This window comes from Lynx rufus, unplaced genomic scaffold, assembly GCF_022079265.1.
Source record: "Lynx rufus isolate CCGP_SWC_20201006 ecotype Redwood Valley unplaced genomic scaffold, mLynRuf1.p SCAF_19, whole genome shotgun sequence".
In the NCBI taxonomy this organism is placed as follows: domain Eukaryota; kingdom Metazoa; phylum Chordata; class Mammalia; order Carnivora; family Felidae; genus Lynx; species Lynx rufus.
In genome coordinates this window covers 25,735,913-25,763,072 of record NW_025814833.1, presented here as the reverse complement: position 1 = coordinate 25,763,072, position 27,160 = coordinate 25,735,913, and the positions used below count along the sequence as shown (strand labels likewise).

Below are 27,160 nucleotides of genomic sequence, written 5' to 3'. Positions count from 1 at the left end.
CGCATGGCCAGAGTCCAATTTCTGTTTGCATTTTTCTTTTCTAAAAGTTCAAAATTCAAATTCATTATTTGTTGTTTCTATACGCGATGGACCTCTGGAGAAAAATCTTCCTCCAGACCCTCACTGTTTACGTTCTAAGCAAATTGTGTGTGTGTGTGTGTGTGTGTGTGTGTGTGTGTGTATTCCTTTTTGGTTATTTTTCTTTCAAATGTGTTCAGGCAGCCTATATAATTTAGTTGTAGGATTAAATTTGAATCTATTTTTAAACATAAACTTACAAACTTAGATAATAGTCTCTTTTAGAGTACTTTCCATAATATACTAAGTCAACTACAGTGTGGAAACTAATTTGCTCTTGAAATTCCACTTAGTGACACTACTTAGAATTTGTGTCTAAGGAGAATCTAAGAAAGAATCTAAGAAAGGAGAGTCTAAGGAGAATTGGGGGTAGCCACGTCTATCACTCATGAGACATTTTTTTTGGTTATAATCTTTTGATTTCTTTTTAATATGATAGCTTTATTGATATGTAATTCACATACTATCCAATTCACCCATTGAAAGTGTACAATTTTGGGGCGCCTGGGTGGCGCAGTCGGTTAAGCGTCCGACTTCAGCCAGGTCACGATCTCGCGGTCCGTGAGTTCGAGCCCCGCGTCGGGCTCTGGGCTGATGGCTCAGAGCCTGGAGCCTGTTTCCGATTCTGTGTCTCCCTCTCTCTCTGCCCCTCCCCCGTTCATGCTCTGTCTCTCTCTGTCCCCAAAATAAATAAACGTTGAAAAAAAAAAAGTGTACAATTTTGTGAATGGGTTTTAGCATATTTAAAAATTGTGCAACTGTTACCGCTAATTCCAGAATATTTTCATCACCCCCCAAGGAGACCCTGTACCCATTAAGCAGTTACTCCCACTTTCTCCTTTCCCCATAGTCCTCACAACCACTCATTTGCTTTCCAACTCTGTGGAAATTTCATATTGCCTTGTGGATATTTCATATAAATGGAACCATATAATATGTGGCCTTCGCGACTGGCTTCTACCACTTAGCATAATGTTTTCAAGGTATGTCCCGTGGCGGAATAATATTCCCTTTTGTGGGTATATCACATTTTGTGTATCCAGTTCATCTGTCAGTGGACACACAGGTTGTTTCCACCTGTTGCCTATGGCGAATCGTGCTGCTAGGAACGTGAGTGCGTAAATATCTCTTTGAGGCCCTGCTTTCAGTTGTGTGGGGCATATACCAGCAATGTGTGATTGTTCCGATTTCTCCAATTTTTCTCATTTTTATTATGGCCATGCTAATGCATGTGAAGCAGTATCACACTGGGGTTTTCATTTACATTTACCCCATCTGGCTAATTTTTTTTTAAATATTGTAAATATTTTCCTAGAGGTCATTGCCTGACAGCCTTAACCTTCTAGAACATGACCCCACATGGAACATATTGCAAAAGGGCCCCCAAACCAGCAACAGCAGTCACAGACTTGCTGCACGAAAGCCCTGCACTTTGCCCCTTAGGCCCATGTTCAGTGAGAAACTAACTCATATTCAGCATTCGTGATTGGCTGTTATGTTTTCCACAAGGGAGCTGGGCAATCCACAATGGCAGATACTGTGGCTGGAAGAGAAGCGATAGTAGAAGTGACAGGTGACAATCTGCCACTGAAGGAGGAAAACTGTGATACTTCCTAGGACATTTATGACCCCACGTCTTCAACTAGAGGTCAAATTATGTTCAGTCTTTTGTAAGAAGGCAAAACTACATATAATACACTTTATTTTATTTTTTAAGTTTATTTTTGGGGGAGAGAGAGAGAAACAGAGAGAAAGGAGGGGGGAGGGAGGAAAAGAGGGAGGGGCAGACGGGGAGAGAGAGAGAGGGAGAGAGAGATCAAGAAGGCTCCACACTCAACACGGAGCCCAAATTGGGGCTCGATCCCACAACCACGAGATCATGACCTGAGCCGAAATCAAGAGTCCTATGTTAACCAACTGAGCCACCCAGGTGCCACTACATATAATATATTTTAGAAAGGTTTCTGTAAAGAATGACTTAGAGAAATACGTTTGCCCTTGAATGATCGGATAAGCTTGCATGAATTGTCTAGATACTTAATTTCCCACTGATATCTAAAAACTTAGGTAATATTGAGTCTCATCTTGAATGCAGAAAAACAAACAGAAAATCCAAACCCTGTAAAGATATTGTTCAAAAAATTAAATGTTCTCAAGAACTTATTTCTGCTTTTTGGATGAAGTTGACAATTAGTTGGTTTGCCTGATACTCAGAGCTTACTTTTACTTGACAAAATCCCTGTTATTTCAGTATGTGTTCACATCATGATGCTAATAAATTAACTTCTTATCTACTCTCTCAGCTGAGTTCCTGAAAATTGTTGCCGGTTGACACTGGGTTAAACTGCAAACCTTAAAGCTGCACAGTATTTAATGTATGACTGAACCATGCTTTCTGTCTCACTCATTTGTATATGCTGAAACTTCCTTCTGATTTGTTCCAGTATCCCTTTAAAGGGACTAAGAACTAATAGAACATACAGAGAACAAAAACAAAACAAAACAGGTGCCTGGGTGGATCAGTCAGTTAAGCCTCCAACTCTTGGTTTTGGCTCAGGTCATGATCTCATGGATCGTGAGTTCAAGCCCCACATCGAGCTCTGTGCTGACGGTGTGGAGCTTGCTTGGGATTCTCTCTCTCCCTCTCTCTCTGCCCCTCACCAACTCATGCTGTCTCTGCCTCTCTCAAAATATATAAATTAACCTAAAAAAAAAAAAAGAACACCAGCATCTTTTCAAAGGATTTGTTTTTCTTATCTGAAGCACATTTTACATGTCACATCCTCTCCCCTACCACATTTACCGCTGGGGGTCCAGCGAGTTCTGTCATGACCATTTTACGTGATTGTCAACAATTACATCTCAAATATACACATAGAGTTACCTCTGAGAGCAAGTTAAATTTTCTTAGGAATTCCTGTTCTGGGTTTTGAGAGCAGATAATCAAGCCTTCAATCATACCACAGTAAAGGCAGGATAATGACAAGTCTTCGGTAGCCTCTGGAAACTGGAGACGCACATAAGGGGCTGTCCTGTCCAGCTCTGGCATTTGCTGTGCAGTGAACCCCCAAATGAGTTTCTGTCCCCAGACAGATAAAAATGAAACCATCATTTTTCCTTTTTAATTGGGCTTTTGCCCAGTCTTGTATTTCAACAGCAAATCTATGTGGCTGCCTCATTTTACTCTACACTGGGAAATGCTCCTTTTATTGACAGTGGGCAACTGTTGCACTGGCAGTATCTAGATGCTTCCTGGTTTTTTTTAATGTTTATTTATTTTTGAGATGGGGTGGGGGCAGGGACAGAGAGAGAGGGAGACACAGAAGCCAAAGCAGGCGCCAGGTTCTAAGATGTCAGCACAGAGCCCTATGCGGGGCTCAAACCCATGAACTGTGAGATCATGACCTGAGCCAAAGTCAGACGTGTAACTGACTGAGCCACCCAGGCCCCCCTAGATGCTTCCTGTTCTAAATAGGCTATGATACTTCTTTTCCAAATCTAAGGTTTAAAACAGAAGTATTATATCAGCTTATTTTATTTTTGTTTTCTTGCAGGTTTCTGAAAAGTGCCTTTTCTGAAAACTACTGCTTGGATTCCACTCTAGAACTGTCTCTTTATGACCCCCCCCCGACCTGTCCCTCTCCCAACCTGGTGTGCTTGTAGTTCACTCTCAGTAACGTGCCCATTCTTTTTTCCCTTTGATTCTCCGTTTTCACGGTCATTTTCCCTCCTCCTGATTTTGCAGCAATTTTTTTTTACAGTCCTGACATCCTTACCAATATTAATCATTAAATCAAAGAAATAGGAAGAAAAAGTTTTCTCCCCTTGATCTGAGACCATTCCACAAATTGAAGGGCAGCCAGCAGCATATGCTTTTTGCACGAGTAATTGAAAACATCAACCGGAGAGCATAGAATTCTTTTGAAATCCTGCCAGTTATTTGAAGGAACTTCAGCAGAGGAACAAATTAAACACTCAATATCTTAACCTTTCTGGTTGCCTTCTTAGGAGTTGGTCTCTAATTTGATTTTTAGTTACTCCGGTACAAGTTTTATTTTGTGATTGGCTCTTTGTTTGACTAGACCAAATTTTGGCTTAAATGAAAACCTAAGTGCTAACAAAGAAGCATTTCACCAAAGCAACCTGTTATCTCTTCACATTTAGCTTGAATTCATTTTTGACCTTTTAACAGCAGTAAAGCTGTCCTAGAGAGGGTGCCCTTGATTTTAACTTTGCTTTCAATATGACGGCTGTCAATGTCACCCTGGTTCGTGACACCAAGTGGCTGACTTTAGAAGTCTGCAGAGAATTTCAGAGAGGAACCTGCTCGCGAGCTGATGCGGATTGCAAGTTTGCCCATCCGCCGAGGGTTTGCCACGTGGAAAATGGTCGTGTGGTGGCATGCTTTGATTCTTTAAAGGTGAGTCTCCTCTACATGCATGTAACATCCAATTTAAATTTCTTGATGTCTGTGTGATGTGCTTTTAAATTAGTAAAGTTAACAATAGCATGGACATGGTGAGTTTTGTTTGTTTTTTAAGACAGGCTATGGACTTTGGGTTTGTAGAACTAAGCCAGATTACAGCTAATCTCATCAAAGCCCAGTGATCAGGATAGAGTTGAAGAAAAAGAAAATGAAAGAATTTTTGTAGGAGTGAGAAATTGCAGCTTTACCATACTTTTACTTGTCTGTATATGGTTTAAATTGTGAACACAGTGATCATAATTCTCACAGAACCTAAAGAAGCCCTTTGCTGAATTATAGCTTATTACCTATGTTATCAAATATACTTGTCAGGGGCCCGTCAGCTTTCAGAAGACAAGTCAGACTGAAAGAGTATGAGGTGGAAATCTCACCATGCGGGAGGAAAACGGGTTTTAAAGTTTATTTTAGTAATCTCTATACCTAACGTGGGGCTTGAGCTCACAACCCTGAGATCTTCCTACTGAGCCAATCAGGTGTCCCAAATAACTGGTAGTTTTATTTCAGATTTTTATTCTCTGTTTGAGAAAGCTCTAGGCCCAGTGTGGGCCTTGAACTCACAACCACAAGACCAAGAGTCACATGCTCTACCACTGAGCTGGCCAGGCACCCCCCAACATTTTAAAGTTTCTTAGTCAAGTATATTTTGAACCTTTAACTTAAACATTGTTAGCAAACTAGGTTCACTTAATTTTCTTCCTGAACTGTTGATTAACCAATTTCAGATTTATGAGGACATTTTATAAGAAATCCCCTATTGCCAGGGTCATCGAACCTGAACATTATGTACTAGAGTATAAACAAAATATGAGGGCCAAGGAGATATTATGTAGAATGGAACATGTATGATTGCGGAACAAGGGAATACACTGATCTTCATGTTTTATTCATAGGTATCTTTAAATTAAGGATAAAGATGCATATATTAAAGCATAGAAGTAAAAGTGGTAGTCGATTCCTGGTTGAAATTGATAAGATTCGCTACGATGCCTTTGAGATTTATTTTTGTAAAAATACATCGAAATGAATTAAGCTTAATAAGAAACTTTTCAATTTTTTGATATTGTTTTAGCCTCATCATGACCAATTTGACCTCATTAACATTTTTGTTTGTGGCTTCATCAGTTAAAGGAGACGTATTCCTTTGTGTGGTCATTTCTTCAGAGAGCATTTTATCAAGTGACATCCTACATAACTAGTTACCTTAGTTTATTTTGTGGTTACTAGTTTTTGTTGCAGACCCTCCCAGTTCAAGAATGGAAACTTGTTAGTTTTTAAATGTATATTTGTTTTGAGAGAGAGAGAGAGAGAGAGAGAGAGAGAGAGAGCAGGGGAGGGGCAGAGAGAGCGGGAGAGAGAGAATCCCAACATGGGGCTGGAACCATGAGATCATGACCTGACCCAAAATCAAGAGTGGGACACTCAACTGACTGAGCCACCCAGGTACCCCTAGAAACTTTAAAAAAAAAAAACAGTAATTTTTACCATGGAAAATGTCTGAATTGGTCCTATTTGCAGCACATATTATAATTAAAGAGCTTATTCTCTTTACACTTCATATCACTCAAGTTTCATCTACAATTATTTCGTGTATTACTTAAATCTCCTGCTGCATTACTGGGCAATGCCTTGAAGCAGAAAAGAGGATGGGGCTAGTTTGGGGAGGGAAAGGAGATGTCTTTCATCCAGTGCACCTAGAGGGTCCAGCACAACACTCGGCAGTGTGCATATGTTGTTTCAGGCGATCTGGGGTATGGTCCCAGCCTCACTACTGTGGCTGACCTCAGCTACTCAATCTGATAAGGCTTAAATTACTTCCTCTCTGCCGAACTTCCAGGATTACTCTGGAGAGTCCACGAGGTGACATAAATGAGAACTGATGTATCACTCTAAGAGTGAGTTAAATGAAAGATTATTTTCTCGCAGTTCACTAAGATGTTAGTTTTAGGAGTTCTTCAGAGCAGTTCTATTTAGTTAGGGCTTGTTATCGAAAACTGCAAACGCATGTTCCAAATAGACATGCCCTAATCCAGTTGCCACAAGTATCTTCTTAGTTCTTCAAGCCGAGTATCACTGGGTTTTTTTAGTTTACTCTTTGATAGAGAGTTCCTTGCAGGCTTTGCAAATTCTATCTTTCCAGACGTGTGGTGGAAGGAGATATGTGATCCTTCTAATCACTGGTATACGTTAGGTCAGTTCACCCACTTAAAGACTGCCATAAAGGAAACATTTTGAAGAAAAGTAATAAAGCAATTGTTAACAAAACACATACTGCACCACCGCTGTAAAGCTTGGAAAATGTTTAATTCAGAGACCACATAGATAATAGGCAATGAATAGTAACAAGCCATTTAATTATTTAAATACATGTCTACTCACTGCATCCAGTGTTTTTAAAACAATTTTCACATTATGTTAATATCTTGATGACCAATCACACAGGATGAAGACGATTTACACAATCCTCACATTTTCAAATTTTAATGAAAACTTTAATATTTCAAATACACAAAGCCTTTCAAACAATTAATTAATTTGCCTCTCAGACGGCACATTTGTCACAGTCTCATGTCTGCCCAAAAGCTTTGTGGTTCTCTGCTTTAATATTATTCCGTATCCGTGATATGCATGAATGCTATACAAAGTTGAGGGTAATTGAACTATGTGGATTGTATGACTATCATATCTATAATACACAAATAACATACCTTTGTGTTTATTGCAACATTTACTACCCTCCTTGAGTATGTATAATTGAAACACCTTTGAAATGCATCTGTGCACTGTTTCTATTTCCATGAGTGGTCAAATAATTGAAGCAATCATTTGATGAGTTTTGGGCTGCTGCTCTTGGTTTTCTGTGTTTTGTTTTTGTAAGGATTCCATTAGCACTAGGTACTCTACCAGATGATGATGGTACTTTGCCTTCGTAATAGGCACAATAGACACAATGTTCTACACTTACCTCATAACGAGGGAATGTTGTACAAATAAGGAGGGCAAGCTTGATGGCTAATTGTGCGTTGTGCTGAAGTGCTGAGCCCATCACGCCATGAATGTTGAGTGTTCATTGATGAAGGTTGTACCATCTTCAGATAGAGATCTAGACTGTGCAGCCCATAGATTAATTTCCAGCTACATAAAAGAGTCTCGTGTCATGTGGATATGCGGCTGTTTTAGACCCAATTGCCTAGTCTGCTTGGCACAATTTATTTCAGAATCTCTCCAAAATATTGCTTAACCCATTCTGTGCCAATTTCTTGTTATGACAGGTTGCCATTGAGGTAGCTTGATTCTTTCAGTGAATGTCCCTTACATTTAATGCAAGATCATCAGTAAAAATACTACACTAGAATCTTTGTGATTATTTCCATAGCCAAGACTGTTACCTTCATGTATTCCGCTTTAACGGCGTCATGATGTCTTGAAGTCTCCGTCCGATACTTGAAGCAGTGTAACATTGACCACCTATTATCCAAGAAGGATGCGAATGCTGTCGTTATTTCATTATGGCAGATCAACACCCATTACATCTGCCCACCCTACTCCCCCTGTTTGAGTAGTTTTGTAACGAAAATTCCCGGAAAAGACCTTAGCAGCAGGCGTAGTCAGACGACAGTCGTGTCAACCCATCTACATTCCCAAAAGATGGGAACCGAATGCAGAACACACGTAAAATAGCTGCACACTGTGTCTTCAAACATCGCATATGATCACAAACATAATCCCGTTTTGACAAGCGAAAGCTGTTGTCCAGGCATATGGATGTGAGTCCATCCTTGTGGGTCAGATGGTCCTGAGTGACCTGTATATTCTCTATCAGTATCACTAGTCACAGCAGTTTTCACTAGTTGAAAATTTGACTGAATGTTGACCTCATCCCTGTTTTCTAAGGGAAAGCTTACTGGGAGCAGAAGACTCCTGGCAGCATAATCCCAAAGGTCACTGGATTATGCAAGACTGAGAACCATGGATCAGAGAGGTCTGACTGCACTATGAAGATACATAGATAGCACCTATCGTCCTGAGACTCATCGAAAGTAACTTTGTACTTAAGGATCTCTACCTTCTGTAACACTGACCTTGAAAAGGCAGTAACTTTGGCTGGTAGAAGTCAATGCTGTTTTGGACATTTCAAACACTTCTGTTGAAAGAAAAATGGAATTACAATTAGTACCTAAACAAGTACATATTGATAGCTCGGCCTAACTTTAAAAATTTTTTATTTTGAAATAATTTCCAGCTTAGAGAAAAGTTGCAAAAATAGTACAAGGAGTTCCTGCATACCCTTCACCCAGCTTATGGTAATGTCAACAATTTACATGCCTTGCACAGCCCAGTTATCAAAACCAGGAAATTAACACTAGTACGACGTTATTAACTAAACTAAAGACCTTATTTGAATCTCACCAATTTCCCCGCAGTGTCTTTTCTCTGTTCCAGGATCCGATCCAGGATACCACATTGCACTTAGTTAGATCTCCTTCCTCCCCTCCAATCTGTGACAGTTCCTCAGTCTCTCCTTATCTTTCATGACCTTGACACTTTGGATGAGTACTGGTCAGTTATTTTGTAGAACGCCTCTCAGTTTGGGTTTGTCAAACGCTTTCTCATGGTTTGATTAAGCTCATGCATTTTTGGCAAGATAACCACAGGGAAGATGTACAGCATGTCCCAGAGCGCATGATGTTGATGTATCTTATCACTCATTATGTTACCTCAATCACTTGATTAGCGTGATGTCTGTTGGGTTTCTCTGCTGTAAGGTGATCAGTTTTCCTTTTGTGCAGATTGACAAATTAACTTCTTCATTTATTCATCATCTCCTACAACATGCTGTTGATTATGAGGGGCATGCTAATATGTAAGCTGTTAAAATGTGAACAAGTGTCTATGTTAGAAGTGATGCGTAATGGACTTCTATAATTATGGTCAATCAAGAAGGGGAGGGAGGCGAAAATAGACCAAGGGCAGGACTGAGAAAGAAGCAGTGACAGGCCACCAGAATGACAGAACACTGGAGAATGAGAAGCCCAAAAAGTTTTGTGATGTGTGTGTCACTGTCATCTGAAGTGTGACCTACTGAAGGGTGACCCTTGTGCTGAAGTCAGTGCCCCTGGCCACCTCTAAACTTGTGATCCTCTTGCATCAGGAAACAGGTGTTCTGCCTTTGTTTCCAAGATAAGTAATATTTCCCCCAATTTTAAAAGTGATCCATCTTTATGAAGGGGAATGAAAATACAAAAGAAATCTTCAAAATCATGCACAAGAAGGTAACAAAAATAAAATGTAATGAATGGTAAGGAAAATGGAAACATCATCCCCACTACACCGATATCATCGTTAACGTGTCTAAGTGTTTCCTCCATCTTTTATATGACTGTTTCTATGTCTCATAAACTTTGCCTTACATCCTGCGTCCTCACAGACCTCACTCCCTCACTCCCTCCCCCAACCATCCTGGAGACACAGCCTCTCCTTATCCCTCCTGCCAGCCTCATGTTCTTCCCAGGGTACCAAAAAAAAAAAAAAAATCTGGATACTGCCTGATTTCTCATTGAGTCTTTTAAAAAATATACCACTTATTGGGATGATTTTTCTGGTCAGAAAATAAAAACATCATTTCTAGAAAACTTTAATATAGAAACAAAGACTTTTTATTCTAGAGAGAGGGAGAGTGCACATAAGCAGGGGAGGGGCAGAGAAAGAGAGAGAAGAGAGAGAGAATCTCAAGCAGGGTCCACACTGTCAGCACAGAGCCCAACTCGGGGCTCAATCTCATGAACTGTGAGGTCATGACCTGAGCCAAAATCAAGAGTAGGATGCTTAACCCACCCAGCCACCTAGGCTCTCCAGATTTGTTTAAAAACAAATCTATCACTGTGTTACCTGATGTATCTCTTCAACATGTATGTCCTTTCAAAATTTCTTTCAATGACAACCGTTTCTTTAAAAAGAAAAAAAGGTTTCAATCATTCCATGGAATTCCAAAGGCTTTTCATAACTGTGAAAAAATAATATTTTAGAAACATAGTTAATGTAAAAGATACCATTTTTCAAATAATATGCAGCCATCAGAAATTATGCTTCTGAGAAGTATGCAATCATAATGAACTTTATCTTCTATTGAATGCCTCCTTTTTTCCAGAAAGTCACCCATGCTGACTCTAATCCTCACTACAACCTTGTGTAGGCTTTACCACTGGATGGACCAGGTTTTGCCAGCTGTGTGGTCTTGAATAAGTAGCCAACTTTCCCGTCCTTAAGTTTCCTCAGCTGTGAAAACAAAGAACCTACTAGCACCAACCTCCGGGGTTACTGAGCATTCAAATGAGACGATCCACATAAGGCACGTGGAACGGAGCCTGGCTCGTCATAAGCACTCAGGAGATGTCTATGTTCATCAAGTAAATTCGGGTTGCCCTGGCAATTTAAACATGAAAAATGAGGTGCAACCATGACAGTACTCAAAGAACGTGTAGCTGAACACTTTGATAATCCTGGGGGTGGAGGAGACCTTCTAAGCATGCTATCAGAGGCAGAGACATCAAACAAAGAATTATTGGAACCAGGGGCACCTGGGTGGCTCAGTCAGTTACGCATCCGACTTGGGCTCTGGTCATGATCTCGCGGTTTGTGAGTTCAAGCCCCGCATCAGGCTCTGTGCTGACCCACAGAAACCTGCTTCGGATTCTATGTCTCCCTCTCTCTCTACCCCTCTCCTGCTCACGCTCTCTTTCTCTCTCTCTCAAATATAAAGAAGCATTAAAAAAGAAGAATTATTGGGGCCACCTGGGTGGCTCAGTCGGTTGAGCCTCCGACTTCAGCTCGGGTCACGATCTCACAGTTTGTGGGTTTGAGCCCTGCGTCAGGCTCTGTGCTGACAGCTTGGGGCCTGGAGCCTGCCTCGGACTCTGTGTCTCCCTCTCTCTCTGTCCCTCCCCCGCTCGTGCTCTGTCTCTCAAAAATAAATTAAAATGTTTAAAAAAATTAAAAAGAACTATTGGGACCAACCACACAATAAAAATCATGGCTGAAAACACCAAGAAGTTAGAAGATAAGCAATAATTTGGGGGGGGGGATGTAACTAATTTGACAGACAAAAAGGTCTTTAATATACAACAAGCTTTACAAATTAAATAAATACAAACACTTAAAGGTATTTTCGCAGAAAAACAGGCAAAGGATAGAAACAGTCAAGCAAGGGAGTCCAATGTGGCCAATTTCTGCATGGGGACATTTTGATGAGCCCCACCGGCACAGCTGCTGTGACGCAGCCGCCCCGTTCCAGCTGTCTCCATCACAGTGCACTCCCCCACCCGCCCTCTCTCCCCAGCCTGCAGTCCAGAGGACTCTCACTTTGTATTTTAGTGCTTTCTGCACTATTTACATTTTCTTCTACAAAAGTGTTACTTCCAATCATAAAAAATAAAAATAAAAAATCTCTTGTACAGCGTAAACCTCCAAGGAGAAACTAAAATCATCTTTATAAAAGAAGTTTTATGGTATTAAATATAATGTTTGCATACTCTAATCCTGAGAGAAAAGTTGGGAATTCCGTTGAGCATTTCCTCTACAGTCTGGAACTGAGACTAAGGAATCTTTTTTTTTTTTTTTTTAATTTTTTTTTTCAACGTTTATTTATTTTTGGGACAGAGAGAGACAGAGCATGAACGGGGGGGAGGGGGGCAGAGAGAGAGGGAGACACAGAATCAGAAACAGGCTCCAGGCTCTGAGCCATCAGCCCAGAGCCTGACGCGGGGCTGGAACTCACGGACCGCGAGATCGTGACCTGGCTGAAGTCGGACGCTTAACCGACTGCGCCACCCAGGCGCCCCAAGGAATCTTTTGTGCTTTAAATACTTCCCTTCCCCTCCATTCAGTGTCAGATAGGTAGGTAGGTAGACAGACAAACAGTTGCAATTTATTCATCCAGTCACTGGATAGGTACTTATGGAACACCTGTCGGGTGCCACGCATCGTGTTAGGCACGGGGACCTAGCAGTGAACTAGAAACAGTCCCTGCCCCCTTGAAACAGACAGTCTGGTTGGGGGAGGGGTGAACAGAAAGGAAGTCGATATTCAGGTGGATGACATATTGTCAGGTGTGAAGAAAAATGAAGCAGGGAAAGGACACAGAGAATGGCAGGGGCTGCTGTTTTGGATTAGTCAGGAAGGCCACATTATCTAATGTGATATTTGTGGAAAGGTGTGAAGGAGGTGAGCGAGTGAGCTATGAGGATTTCATTCCAGGCAAAGAGAACAGTAACAGCAAAGGCCCCGAAGCAGGACTGAGCCTGGCGTGTTTGATGAACCCTGAGGTCACCAGGGTGGCTGGAGCAGGGGGATGAAGGGGGACAGCAGTAGGAGATGAGGTCAGAGAGGTCATGAGTGGAAGGAGATCACGTAGGGCTGTGTACATCATGGTAAAGACCCAGAGAGCATGTCCCGTGTAGCCTCAGATGAGGAAGGACACTGGAAGCCTGTGCGAGACGTCACTGACTCTCCTGATGTGTAGCCTTTTCCTGCCGCTTTTGCTGTGTGTTTGTTGCTGCAATAAATCTTAGCCATTGAGTCTTATAAGTCGTCTGGCAAATCACCAAGCAAAGCTCTTCCATACATTACTCTTTTTCACACGTTATTTACTTGATGATTGTTTTACTTTTTATTTTTTAGAAAATGTTTGAGTGTGTTGTTTCCCTTTTTTTTAAGCTGTAATTTTTGAATGGATAGTATATTTTAATAATTCAAAAAAATAATATTTCATTGTTGTTAAATATATACGTCACATGTATCATCGTGCATGTGATATATATATATATATCACCACATCAATTGATGAATAGATTAAATGTGTTTTATACATACAGTGTAATATTATATAGTTATAAAAAGGAATGAAGTATTGATATATGCCCAATGTGGCTCAACCTTGAAAACATTACGCTAAGTGAAAAAGCCCAGTTCAGAAAGACTATATATTGTATGATTCCATTGATATGAGGTGTCCAGTGTCAGCACATCCATAGACAGAAAGCAGATTAGTGGTTTCCAGGGGCACTGGTGGGAAGGAGAGAATAGCTAAGGGAACAGGGGCATGTGACCGCTATTGGATACAAGTTTTCTTTGGGGGATGATAAAAATGTTCTGGAATTAGATAGTGGTAATGTTTGCACAACTTCATGAATACACTAAAAACCACTTTTAAAGTGGTTTTTAAGTGTGTACACTTTAAAAGGGTGAACTTGATGGTACCTGAATATCTCAGAAAAGTAAAAAAAAAAAAGAAAACAACTAAGCATAAAAAGTACGCAGTGAAAAAAACAAAGGGTATGCAGTGAAGTTTACATCTCTCCTTTTTTCTGCAGCTAACTCTTGACCCCCCAACTAATGTATTTGGTTTTCTCTCTCCCATAGATACTTTATGAATATAATGCAAATATACACATACCTGTTCTTACTTTTTTACACAAATAGCGGCATACTGTTATCGTTGCTTTTTTTTAGTTACAATGTTAAAAGGATAGGAAAAGATATACCATGCTGACAATAAAAAGAAACCTAGAAGTGTGATATTTATATTACATATATATGTGTGTGTGTGTTATATATATAAATATATATATAAATATATATATATTTACATTACATTTATATTAAGGATAAACATAATTACACACAAGTACTGGGCTCTGGTTAGTAAATCTGTTACTCCCAGGCATATGTACGCACTTTATATGGATGCTGAGGTTGAACAAATAGGTGGATAGAGAATAGATAAAGATAGCCAGGTTCCTCATCATCCGAGAAAAGAGTTAAAAATAAGGAAAAGGGGAAGGCTAGAATGAATCCTGTGGTGTGGATCAGAGTGGAGACATTGGTATGTTTAATTTCATGTGTACACAGATAGATACAGAAATAGACATGGAGGTGAGTGTATGCATGGGTTACTGTACATGCTTATATCTCCTAGCTCTGTCTGAGGAGGACCTACAAGCAAGGACACCCCAATAATAAAAAGCACACCTATCACCCAGATCTTGGTTTCTAAGACCATTCTTCAATAAAGGGATCAGGGCTCCTTGGAGTCATAACTGATGCTGGACCGAGGCAGGGAAAATAAAAGATGAGCCTGTAATGTCTTGTGATGCCAGAAAGTAAGTGCTCAAAAAAGAGTGGGGCATGACAAGGGGACACAGGAGTCAGTCTCAAGGAGCTCGTAATGGCCAAAGTGTCAGGGTCACGAATGACTGAGCAATTGTCACAGAATGGAGGAGGCTAAAGAGACATGGACAAGTTAATGCAATGTGAGACCATGGATTGCATCCTGGAACAGAGAAAGGACATTTGGGGGAAAATTGGTGAAAATCAAATTAAGTCTCTAGTTTAGTTAATATTGCACTAGAGTTAATTTCCTGCTTTTGATAACACTGCTATGTATGGTATGTAAGTTGTTGACATGACCGGAATCTGAGTGAAGGGTATGTGCAGATTCTGTGTACTATTTTTGCGATTTTTCTGTAAGTCTGAAGTTATTTCAAAATAAAATGTTTCTAAAAGTTAGCTTTTTTGTTCTTACACAAGCATCTCCTGTATTCTGATGCTCAGAAATGCAGTGGGATATTGTTTCTTTTCATTTTGCTTTCTTCTTTTTTCTCTCTTCAACTTTGAGTATGGTAATGAGAAAACACTAAAATTCATGCCATGGCCGATCCTGGGACTGACCCCAACTAGTTGGATGAGTCAGATAGTTAAATAGTTAAGAAAGCATTCATTCCCATGGTAGCACTTCAGAAACCTAGAAAATCAAGAATTTCAGCTGTACAAGGAAGACCACTGAGTTCAAACTGTTACCATTTACAGATAAGGAAAGGGGCGATGCAGTGAAGGAGAGTAGATTGCCCAAGGTCAAATACCCAGTCACCACAGAGCCCGAAGACTCCAGTGTTCTTCTAATCATTTCACGTTTTCCCCCCCTGTGGAGAAGAAGGAAATGGAGAAAACAACAATTAGATTGTTAGTTTACTAAACCAAAATCATCCTGCCCTTACCTCAGTCAGACTGTGTCACATGACACTGGGGGGCACTGTCTGCGAAGTTCTGTGTTTCTCCTTCCCACTTTTTGTACTTCAAAAGGTCAGGGGAAACCAACTTTGCCTTCCCTAGTCCATCCCTCATTTCTTGTTTCATGGCATTGCATTTAGATGAAGACTTTAAATTAAGGTTCATATTTAGGTCTTTGACAGTCATTGGGGCTATACATTTTGAGAAGAGGAGGAAAGGCTGGGCAGTTTTTATTTGTAGACCAAGTTAACTAACAGTGATGTATTTAGTTGATTTAATTGCTTTATTTCATGGCTGAGAGTCTGGACACCAAACTATGTCAACTCCCTTGTCTATCTTTCTCCCCAAGCCCTGCTTTAGTAACTTAGCTAGAGTTGGGGATTATAACTGGCTGTGGATCATGTATATCTTTGCTGCATGGAACTCTCATGTCCGATTGTATTATACACTCATTATTAGCACAATGGCTAGCTGAGGAGGTACCTGTCACAGTGCTGCTGAAAATCTTGTAGTAGTAGTTCATCCTTATTATGGGTCAAATATTGGTTTGTAGAAATCACTTGTGATCTAACCCAGCTCATTTTACATGGTGTTTTATGGGAGCATAGCTGAAGGTCATTTCTGTCTCCACCTCAAATCCAAGGTCGCCATTGGCTACCAGGTGAGAAAGAACTTACGATATGGCCACGGTTGTATTTTTCAACCAGTTTGATGCCATTAAGACCAACCCCTTCCCACAGGAACCCTGATTAGTATGAGAGATCTGAACATCAGAAGTTTGAGAGCTATCTATCATATGTCAACTCTTTTGTTTGGAAGAAACTTATATGTTAGAAAAATCCATACCTGATCCTACTTCATTATTAGATAATTCACTTTATGTCGTGGAGCTGTGTGAAGTCATTACAGATATTGTCTTTTTCTCTATTGTAACTTTCTGTGAAATGTGGATACCGGGTACTTCTGTGCATCTGGAAATAGCAATTAGTTTTTCAAGGAACATGACTTTATTCGTAGAACATCATTTACTTACTGCTCTTTTTGCCCTTACAGATTAGCTTTCTGCTTGTCACGTCCCTGAGCTTACCCTCTTTTCCTCTGTCTCAGTTTGCTGCTTCATTATTGACCTGTAGGGTTGTATATTCCAGAGGAATCTTAGCTATCCACTGTTTCCTCATTATCTCTAAATAATCTTTTCATTTTCTTCCGTATTTTCTCCTCTCCGTAATCAGTTTTCAGTTTCTTAAATTGATGATTTCTGTCGTTGCTGCTGTAGAATCCAGATTTGCCATCCTGCTTGGGTTTTCAATGCTTCTATTTCTGTGCCTTTTGTTGTCACCACCGGGTCAAGTTTTACTGCTAGATGTAATTAGAAGTTGAATGTGCTCATTTTCCTGTGTTTCCTGATATTGTTTTCTTAAAAGTCAGTAAATGATTCCATTTGTTCTTCAACCTTTTATTCTTTAAATCATCTCCACTAGTTGGACTTGGCTATCTTGTCTCCAGAATGATTTTTTTTTCAGTGTCTTGTTTGTGATGAGTTTGCATAATATTGCTTGGTTTAATTTGTGATTTATTTAAGTGTGGTGGATATGGCTAGAGAATCCATCAATTTTTGCAGGTATAACTTGGTCAGAGGCATTTAAATGTTTGCTGTAAATTGCTTTTTTTTCTGTCATAAGTGGGCACATGTTTTTTTTTTGTTGTTGTTGAAACTCAGATTTTTATTTACTCACAGGAAATTGGTAGAGAAGAAATTTGCCTTTTGCTCTTACCCATGTTCTTGTGGGTACACAGTGGAAAATGAAAGCAGTTTCCACACTGTGGAAACCACCCGTAAGTTTGAAAATGGAGGGGCGCGTGAGCGGCTCAGTAAGTGTCCGACTCTTGGTTTCAGCTCAGGTCATGATCAGGCTCTGCGCTACTGTGCAGAATTGACTTGGGATTCTTCGTCTCTCTCTTTCTCTGCCCCTCCCCCACTCATGCCCCCTCTCTGTCTCTCTCAAAAATAAACAAACATTTTTTTTTAAGTTTGAAAAGGTAGAGCCCACGGCGATATAATTGTTGAATATGTGTTGAATATGACAAATTCCCTAAACTGTGTGTCAGCCATGATTTGCCAACTAACCATACAGTAGTAAGGTTCTAATTTCTGCCTTTAGCACACAGAAATGCAAGCAAGAAACCTTTCTCTCTGGAACTTTGAACTTTTCACCCATCTTTTTTATGCATCTAGGTACACTGAGTACACAGCAAGCATTGTAGTATCAGTCGGCTCTTGTCGATTTTTTAGACAATAAATAAATAAATACATAAATAAATAAATTTGGAGACTACATTTTTAAAGGTGACATTTTTTTTTTAGGCCAACCACATTGTCACATCGCCTTAAAATTTTTGTTTGTCCTCTTTGTGAAAGATAGTAACACTGAAGGAACACTTTGAGAATGTTTGATGTCTTCAGGAACTCTGTGTTCTTGTTTGAAACATTTGATAAATACCTATCTCAGAAGTTGTTTCTCTGTTGTTAATGTTTGTGCCTATCACATGTTCCATGAAACAAACTTAAAATTTTTACAGCTTCTGTAGAAACATGATCTGTAGAGTTTTTGCAATTTCCTGGTCATTTTGCTTTTTCTGTTCGCCAGAAAAGCATTCTATACAGGAAATCTTAACATATGAGTAACTGACAATTTTTGAAACCTTGTCTGTGTTTATTTTGCTAGTACCCCAATGGAGGAAGGATTTATATTTTTTCCCCACTTTACGAAGATAGAATTTGACATACAACACTGTTTAAGGTGTACTACGTGATGATTTGACACAAGTATATATTGTGAAATGATTACCACAATAAGGTTACTTAACACTTGGGTTACTTCCATAATTACTTTTTTGTGGTGAAAATATTTAAGATTTACTCTCTTAGCAATTTTCAAATATATACGTCAGTTATCATTCACTAAGGTCACCATGTGGCATATTACATCCCCAGAATTTACTTGTCTTATAACTGGAAATTTGTATCCTTTGACCACCATCTCCCCCCCGCCCCCCCCCCCCCACCTCCAGCCCCTGGTAACCTCCATTCTACTCTATGTTTCTGTGAATCCATCTTTCTTAGATTTCTTGTATAAATAAGATCATATAGTATTTGTCTTTCTGCGTCTGGCTTATTTCACTCCGGGTCCATCCATGTTTTTGCAAAGGGCAGGATTTCCTTCTTTCTCGTGGCTGAATAATATTCCATTGTATATATTTTGGAATATTGTCTTCTTTTTCAGAGAAGCCTTAGAAGTCATCTTGATAGGGGCGCGCCTGGGTGCTTGGGGGAAACTACAGATGTAAACATGGAAATAGCTGAAACAAAGCATGGTATCAGCGAGTAGCATAAACAGAGAATGCTGCCTTGTAATGACATCTCAAACAAGGGCTCCTTGTGTGGCCTTGGGCAAGACATAGGAATCCTACTACCTCTTTTTCTCTTCCTACAAGAGCAAGCAATAGCACTCAGTTTGTAGGACTAGTGGCTGTGGTTTTACCACAAGGATTTTATACATGTCAGGGGTCATTTAATGCTGAAAGTCCTGTTAAATCCATTAAGAATTCTATATGCATTCAATTCCCCAAAGACATGATTCATTCAACAAGCATTTATTGAAGCCCATTACTTGCTAGGCACAGGGCTCTGTACTGTGCAGAATACAGTTATGGAAGACATGGTCCCTGCCTGACCTCTTAGCATGGAGCCGCTTGTGTTACGTGCCACAAGCCAGGTACAAACTAACCGCTTAAAGAGTCCAGGAGGAGAGGCAGGGGCTGGGATTACATGCAGCTGTGGTGTTGAAAAATGCAGTCTTGGGAGAGGTACTGTTCGAGGTATTCTTTGAAGGAAGGATAGGAAGATAGTCCAGGCAGAGGGGATAACCTGAGCGAAGAGGAGAGGGAACGCTGTGATGTGTGTGGAGGGACTTAAGTGTTAAGTCGGCCAGGCTGAAGCTAGAGCTTGTGTTGGCAGAGGAGTAGCCTTAAAAGTCAGTGAGGAGTTTGAACTTGATTTTGTAGCTCTGAGGGATCTGACAGATTTTAAGTAGAGAAGTGACATCATCTGCCTCTGTGAGATGAATTGGCAGAGCACAAGAGACTGGTAAGTGGTGGGGGTGGGGGGGGTGGGATGGAGAGCGTCTTAGAAAGCTGGTGAAGTTTTGAAGATATGAAATGGTAAGAATCTGGAAGTTGTGGCAGCAGGAAGAGAAGGCCAGTGATGGAGTTGAGGCGTTGCTGAAGTCGACATGGTTAATTAGGAGGGGGTTGACATTCTACTCCAGCTACCGCCATTGTGTTCACTTGAATAATTGGTTTCATTGATTTTGTTTTAAATATTTATTTATTTTGAGAGAGAGAGAGTTTGTGCAATTGGGGGAGGGGCAGAGACAGAGAGGGTGTAAGAGAATCCCAAGCAGACCCCGTGCTGTTAGCGCAGACCCCAACGCAGGGCTCAAACTCACGCACCGTGAGATCATGACCTGAGCGGAGATCGAGAGTCGGCTGCTTAACGGACTGAGCCACCCGGGTGCCCCTGATTTCATTGAATTTTCAGTGAAGGTCTGCTGTACATTTTTTGGTTTCACGCTAGATACCGTCTTGTTCACCACCGCATCTTTTGTGCATAGCACATGTATAGCACACGTTGCAAGCTTGGAAAGTATTTGTTGAATGAAACGTAACCTTGTTGAATCACTCTGAGAAAGGGAGAGTAAATATGGGCCCGCCTGCAAGGTGTCCTGTCACCTCTCCTTCTGCATCTGTACCTCCACCCCCCATTCAGTCTTTACTTAAACATGAATGAAAATTGTATACACCCATGTGCTGACTTTCTTCACTTAACCACATTTTAACCTAGATTTGATGGCTTACACATTGCTGATTTTTGAAATTTAATTTCATCCCTTAGCATTATAGAAATGTTCTTTGGCCAAACGCTGTTGGATGCTCTCCAAATGTTGCATTTTGAATGCTTTTACCCTATATATGGATTAAAAAAATTGCTGAGTGGCCACTGTTAGATATTATTGTACAGTAATTAGTGTGATAATCTAGTAATATTCAAGCATTATTTTTTTGCCTTAGAATGTTTGAAATAGAATTTGATACCAGATGGCTAGCTTGCAAACCAAAGTATTCTTGGAAGCATGATTAGTGCTAATAAGGTCATTCTGAGTCAAGTACAAGGTCATAATCTGCAGAAAAGGGTTTGGTGTAAAAGGCGACTGCCTAGTCCAATAAAAAAATATGTTTGAAGCTTAATTAATAACTTACTCTGAATGTACAGTGATATTTTAAAAGTCCAAAGAGTTTGAGCATAGAAAGGCAAAGAAAACTGCTCATAGAGAGAGCCCATGCATGGACATGTTTAAATCAACTTAACTAGAGCCCTCGATAGCTAAAACTTAGTCCAAGTAATCGGCTTTGAAAAGAAATGGGAAAATAGTAAGAAATGGGAAAACGATTTCAAGATGTGTTTTTAAAAAGGTTCCCCATGAATAAACTGAGGGTTGATGGGGGGGTGGGAGGGAGGGGAGGGTGGGTGATGGGCATCGAGGAGGGCACCTGTTGGGATGAGCACCGGGTGTCGTATGGAAACCAATTTGACAATAAATTTCATATTAAAAAAAAGAAAAAAATAAAGTAAAAAGGTTCTCTAGGCTTATGAGCGATCTCTTGGAGTCTGTGTGTGTAGTCAGCCCAGTCTCTTACACCTCCTCCCTCTTGCTCTCCGTTTCTGCATAGTGATATCTGTTTTTCAGAACAGAGACTGCTGTGGGTGCAATCATCAGCAATCAGGATATTCAGGTTTGGGCACCTATTTCCAAGCACAGGAAAGGTGCTTGGAATATTTTAGAAAAATGTTTCAACAACGAAGGAAACTTTAATAATTTTAAGCATTTAGCAGCATTCACCTGGTGTCATTAATATTTTGCAGTAACGTCCGTAATTGTGACTTGCATATGTTAATGGACATCTGACAGCTAAAACAAAGCTAAGACTCATTTCTCCTCAGTTCTCAAGACCTCGCTCTAGTGGCACGTGACCTGTACTCCATGTTTGAGGTATTAGTGACAAAACATCATGTGACATTTACTCCATCTTTGTAGTATTAGTCCTAAAACATATTTAATCATATTTCCCTTGTTTCTCCCCAAATTTCCTATTCTCCCACCAGAGAAACACATGAGAAAAAATGACATTGCTTCCCAGAGACTGTAGAGAAGATAAGAGAAAGAAGGAAGGAAGGAAGGAAGGAAGGAAGGAAGGAAGGAAGGAAGGAAACTCAGAGATACCTATTGAGAAAGGCTTTTCATTCTGAAATATTTCAGCTCAATAATACTGTATTTGAAACAAAATCAGACTGAAGGTATAATGAATAAAATAATATACTAATGAAAACGGGTAATACAGGAAGTGAGACGCCCCAGAGAGCATTATTTGTGCTCTTTATCACACACTTTCCATGATAAACTCCTTGGCTTTCCTTGAAGCAAAAATGAAGAGCTGTGATTAACTGCAGCTCAGAGAAGGCTCATTCTCCCGACCAGACTTGCTCCTCCTTCTCAGTAGCACCACTACTCAGTGCACATTACTCACCTTTGATTTCTACCCCATGGCTTTTCTTTGATTTCTACTGCCATTATGTCAAGTGCCAGGGCCCCTCATGCCTCTGCAATCCCAGTGCCTTCCATGGTACCCAGCAGTCTTTGTAGAGAGGTGCTTATTAACCAGTATACTTTATTTCATCAGGCAGTGAGACCAACGCAGTTCAATCCATTTTCCTATTTACTGTGGTTGCCAGAAAGCTCAGAGCTACATTTAGGGCCCAGCTGAAGCAATTAACTTGAGTCTAGAGTTTTGAAGTTTTTCATATCATCCTTCCTATCATCCCACCTTCCCCATTACATGGTATCATGCTTACTCTTTAGGGTTGTGATAATGATCTTATTGGAAATGTGTCTTCCTTGTGAGTTACTTCCAAGTCTTTGGGGAAGGATGTAGTTGCATAAGTAGTGAGAACACAAGGGAGCAAGAAAAGGGGCTAATTTTATGTCCAAATTTATGATTTGCAGCTCATTAAGCTATTTGGTTTTCATTTCGATGTGTTCATGCATTCTGGTCATTCTGGTATTGGAAACTGGAGGCCTCGGTTGGAAATAGGCTTCCAGCAATACTCAGAAGTAAACCAAGTGCTGCTGAGAGTACTCATCATACAGAAAAGGGAAAGTAACAAGTACTTGAACCTCCTTAGACGGGTGTTTATTTTCTTCCAGTGAAAAGGAGGGAAAGTGTTGTATGAGATGCACTGTTTCCTTACCGAAACACTGCACGTACAACTGATGAGCTTTGTATTCGGTACTTGCTTTGAGGTTTGGGAGTCTATCAATACTTCGGCTTTTGATTATCCATGCTGAAATGCCATGGTTAGCATTGGGTAGTTTGCTTATTTTGATGTGGAAAGTATTTCCCTCCTTTGGGCTTTCTTTTTCCAGATGTCTTTTGGAGGGGGGCGGTGAGGAGCAGGGGTAATGTTTCCAAATGAGTGTGCTTTCTGCAGTGAGTCAAGGTACTTCTTTCTTGGAGAGCTGAGAAGAATTGACTAGAAAACTCTTTGTCGCTTACATTTGGGTACCTAGCAAACATTTAGAAAGACACTCTGGGGAGGCTTGTAGAGCAAATGCAAGCAACATGTAACACACAGCTCTTACATACTCACCTTTAGAACTAATAGCACTACTTTGTAAACAGAAAATGAATGTTTTCTAAGAGTAATAGAATACGATTTCAAAAGCCCAATCTTTTTACTCCATGACTCAGACTGACCTTCTTTTTGTTTATTTTATTTTATTTCTAAGTAATCTTTACGCCCAATGTGAGGCTCAAACTCACAACCCTGCCTGAGATCAAGAGTCACACAGTCTACCAACTGAGCCATAGTGACTTTTTTAATACCTCAAAAGCTCTGTTGTAGGTGTTGCTAGCTGCCACAAGGACATATATTGTAAGGGCAAGAAAGTTTTCCCTTCTTCCCTTCTAGGTTCTTTGGCTGGTGTAAGAATGAGTTGATATGAGACAGATTAACACGAGAAAAACAAACAAAGTTTAATAACGTGTGTTCCTCCTGTATACATGGGAGAGACCCAGGAAAACTGAGTAACTCCCTGAAGTGGCCTTAAGTACCATGTTTACCTAACGACCAAAGGAGACGTGGCGGTGGGGAGATGACCAAGAAAATCACAATAAGCAAGGGTGCGATTGTTATGCAGATTGAAATCTCTACAGACTGAGTCATCCTCCTCTTCTGGGTACAGCCAGGAGGACACCCTCACAGATAGTGCAAATGTCAGTGTCCCGTACAAAAGGGCGACTTCTACCCAGTTTTCAGAGCTTCGCCTGTGTCTGCTGTTTCTTAAAAATAAGCAGCTTAAAATAATCAATACGCTGGGGTGCCTGGGTGGCTCAGTCAGTTGAGCATCCAACTCTTGATGTTAGTTCAGATCATGATCCCAGGAGTGTGGGATCGAGCCCTGAGTCAGGCTCCATGCTAAGTGTGGAGCCTGATGAACATTCTCTCTCTCCCTCTGCCCCTCTCCCCGGCTCAGACACACTCTCTCTCTCTCTCCTCCTGTCTAAAAACTAATAATAATAATCATTTTCATCAATATGCCAAAGAGGCATAATTTGGCATGGCAAAATCTGCTCCCCTTCAATATGTGCCTCTATATATGCCTCTATATAATGTACATCATATATTTACTAGTTCTTTACAATAGAAATATATATATATATCATATTCAAACATGTTTCACATTTGTATGAGTCAGTCTTGGCTTCAAAGAGGTCGGTTTATTGAGAAGCAAAATAAGAAAACTGAAAAATTAGCTCAAACATGTATAAACAGTTTTGTAACAATGTTCAATTTTATTATTTACTAATTTATATAAATAATATTCAAAATCCCGTTGGTCAATTACTTGCTAGTATTTTAGGTACCCTTTACCATCTTCTCTTGTAATCTATTATTTGTTTTGCTTTATCCTCCTAACTTACCGGGAAAAAATGACTTGCCTGATTTCTTTTGATCATTTTAACATACGTTATAAATAAAATATAACAGCAGTTGTGGCAATGTCAAAAATTAACAAGTGCCAACCAAAAAGTGCGATTCCCCCCATTTTTCGTACAATAGAAATTACTTTGAGCGTTTTATCCATTAAGAATCTAAAGTGAATTTGTGTTCTGTGAGATCTTAAAGTAAGAAGCCTGTGATGGTAGGAAAGCCTCTCTTGACTAGATAAACTGGTCTCCCAAGTAGGCACTGGCTTATGGCCAGTTGAAAAGGGAGCAATAAGTTTTCTTGTTTCAGTTATTTACAAGCATAAAATTAAAGCCTGAATTTTTTCTTTTTCCTCTGGTCTTTCACCTGCCATACCCTTGAGCACTGAGCGTGGGAGTAGCAACTGTTTCACAATGTCCGGTTCTGAGAAGACAACCGTCCTTGGATTTTTAACATTGTGTATAAATTCCGGCAGCAGGCACATGAAAACTTCTATGACTCACATAATCAAGGATTACTCATACAGTAATGCCATACCTTTTGTGCAGAAGTGGAATGGTAAAGCATAGTTTTTAAGCTATTGTTTTGTTTGTTTGTTTGTTTGTTTGTTTGTTTGTTTTTAAGAAAGAGAGAGAGAGAGAGAGAGAGAGAGAGAGAGAGAGTGAGTCTCAAGCAGGCTTCACGCTCAGCATGGAGGTCAAAGTGGGGATTGATCCCACAACTCTGGATTCACGATCTGAGCCAAAATCAGTTGAGTTAGATGCTCAACCAACTGAGCCACCCAGGTGCCCCTGTCATATTTTTCATACATAATTCACAGTAACAATTTTCATTCTGTTGTAAAGAATAAAGAAAAAACACTCATTTTTTTTTTACACTTTGTACTGATTTTATTTCCAAAGCGTATGAAATTTCATTTTCTTCCTTTATTCTCTCAGAGTACCTATGAGGTATACAAGGGCAGGAATTATTCCTAGCCAAACTGATTACCATAACTGGAAAATAATTTAGCCGTGATCTAATGATAAGTAGAACCCAGGGCATTTAAATCCCAGGTTAGAACACTTTCTGATAAAATACTGCTTTCATCTTAAAATTTAGATTTATTACTGCCTTGTCCAGGAATAGATGCATGCAAACTCAAATGTATGAATAGCCTGTGACCTGATTCCAGATAGTTGATTCATTTCAACACTGGATTTGTTACCCTTATTATTTACCCTACCATACTGTCTTTAAAAATATAAGTACACTTTTGGAGTCTGCATGCTCCATTGTTTTTTGTCTCTTATGAGATCCAGGTTCCCTAGTTTCACCAGCAAATACCTGTAATGCTTCGTCTTTTAAATTTTTTTGATGTTTATTTTTGAGAGAGAGACAGTGCAAAGGGGGGAGGGGCAGAGAGAGAGGGAGACAGAATCTGAAGCAGGCCCCAGGCTCTGAGCTGTCAGCACAGAGCCCGATGCAATGCTCGAACCCACAGACCAGGGAATCATGACCTGAGCCGAAATCAAGAGTCGGACGCTTAACACACTGAGCCACCCAGGTGCCCCCATTCCCTACTCATTTGAATCAAATCGCCACTAAAACTGAGCTTTGGGTGGTGCAGACTTTTGTGAGGTGGTGTGGGTAGTGTATGTATGTAAATGTAAATCATTTGCCTGTGCTTTTGGTGGAATGAAATGCTTCCGAAGAACACTTTGGTACTACTTTGTGATAAGGTTGATCTTTTGTCATTGTGTCGACATTTGCTCTGCTCTTTGATAGTGTGCAACCTACAGCACTCAGACTTTTGTGGTCTGAGTCAACCTGCTTCTAAATAGCACTACTGTGCTTATCAAAGATTCTTCTTTTAAGTGAGAATAGTCACAAAATGCACCTGAGCAACTCTTTCGCTTAGCCCACTTCCATCCATTCTGTGTCCTTAGGCTTTTGCTGGACCGTCGCTTTGCTCAGGCTGTGGTCATTTGTGCATAAGCTCCCTTAACCCAACTCCTAATGATGTGACACTGCTTCCCCCAAACCAACTGGAAAAATCCTATTGGGCAAACCTTTACCAAAAAATCAGTGCTAAGAGAGGACGTGTTTGTACTAATTGCTCTGCTTTGTTAAGGAGGGAAGACTTAATAATGCATATAAAGCACTTTGGACGGTACCCAGCACATGGCAAACACACAATGAAGTTAGCCATGATTATTCAGGTGAACATGGTGTAAAAAAAAACCTTTGGACACTCAGTTACCTTATCTTATTCATTTCTAAGTTACTCAAGATCCCTAGGTACTGAACAAAACATCCCACTGCCATACATTTATCTATTAAATCAGTTCTGGACATGCCTCACAGCCAGTTGATGTGCAATCTTTGTTGAAATCTTAGAGGGAAAATAGTGGCCCGGACAGCAGAAATATTTGAACTAGCTCATTCCT

General features: G+C 40.2%; 1 protein-coding gene across 3 annotated transcripts in view; it reads left to right on the top strand.

Annotated features, from left to right (window-relative positions):
* Positions 1 to 27,160, top strand: part of MBNL3 (muscleblind like splicing regulator 3) — a 114,247-nt gene that overhangs the window by 39,155 nt on the left and 47,932 nt on the right. For all 3 annotated transcript variants that reach the window (XM_047081955.1, XM_047081953.1, XM_047081954.1), the window contains exon 2: positions 3,633 to 4,498. In XM_047081955.1, the coding sequence (XP_046937911.1) occupies positions 4,322 to 4,498 (177 nt within the window). In that variant the 5' untranslated portion in view covers positions 3,633 to 4,321. The remainder of the gene's footprint in view (positions 1 to 3,632; positions 4,499 to 27,160) is intronic.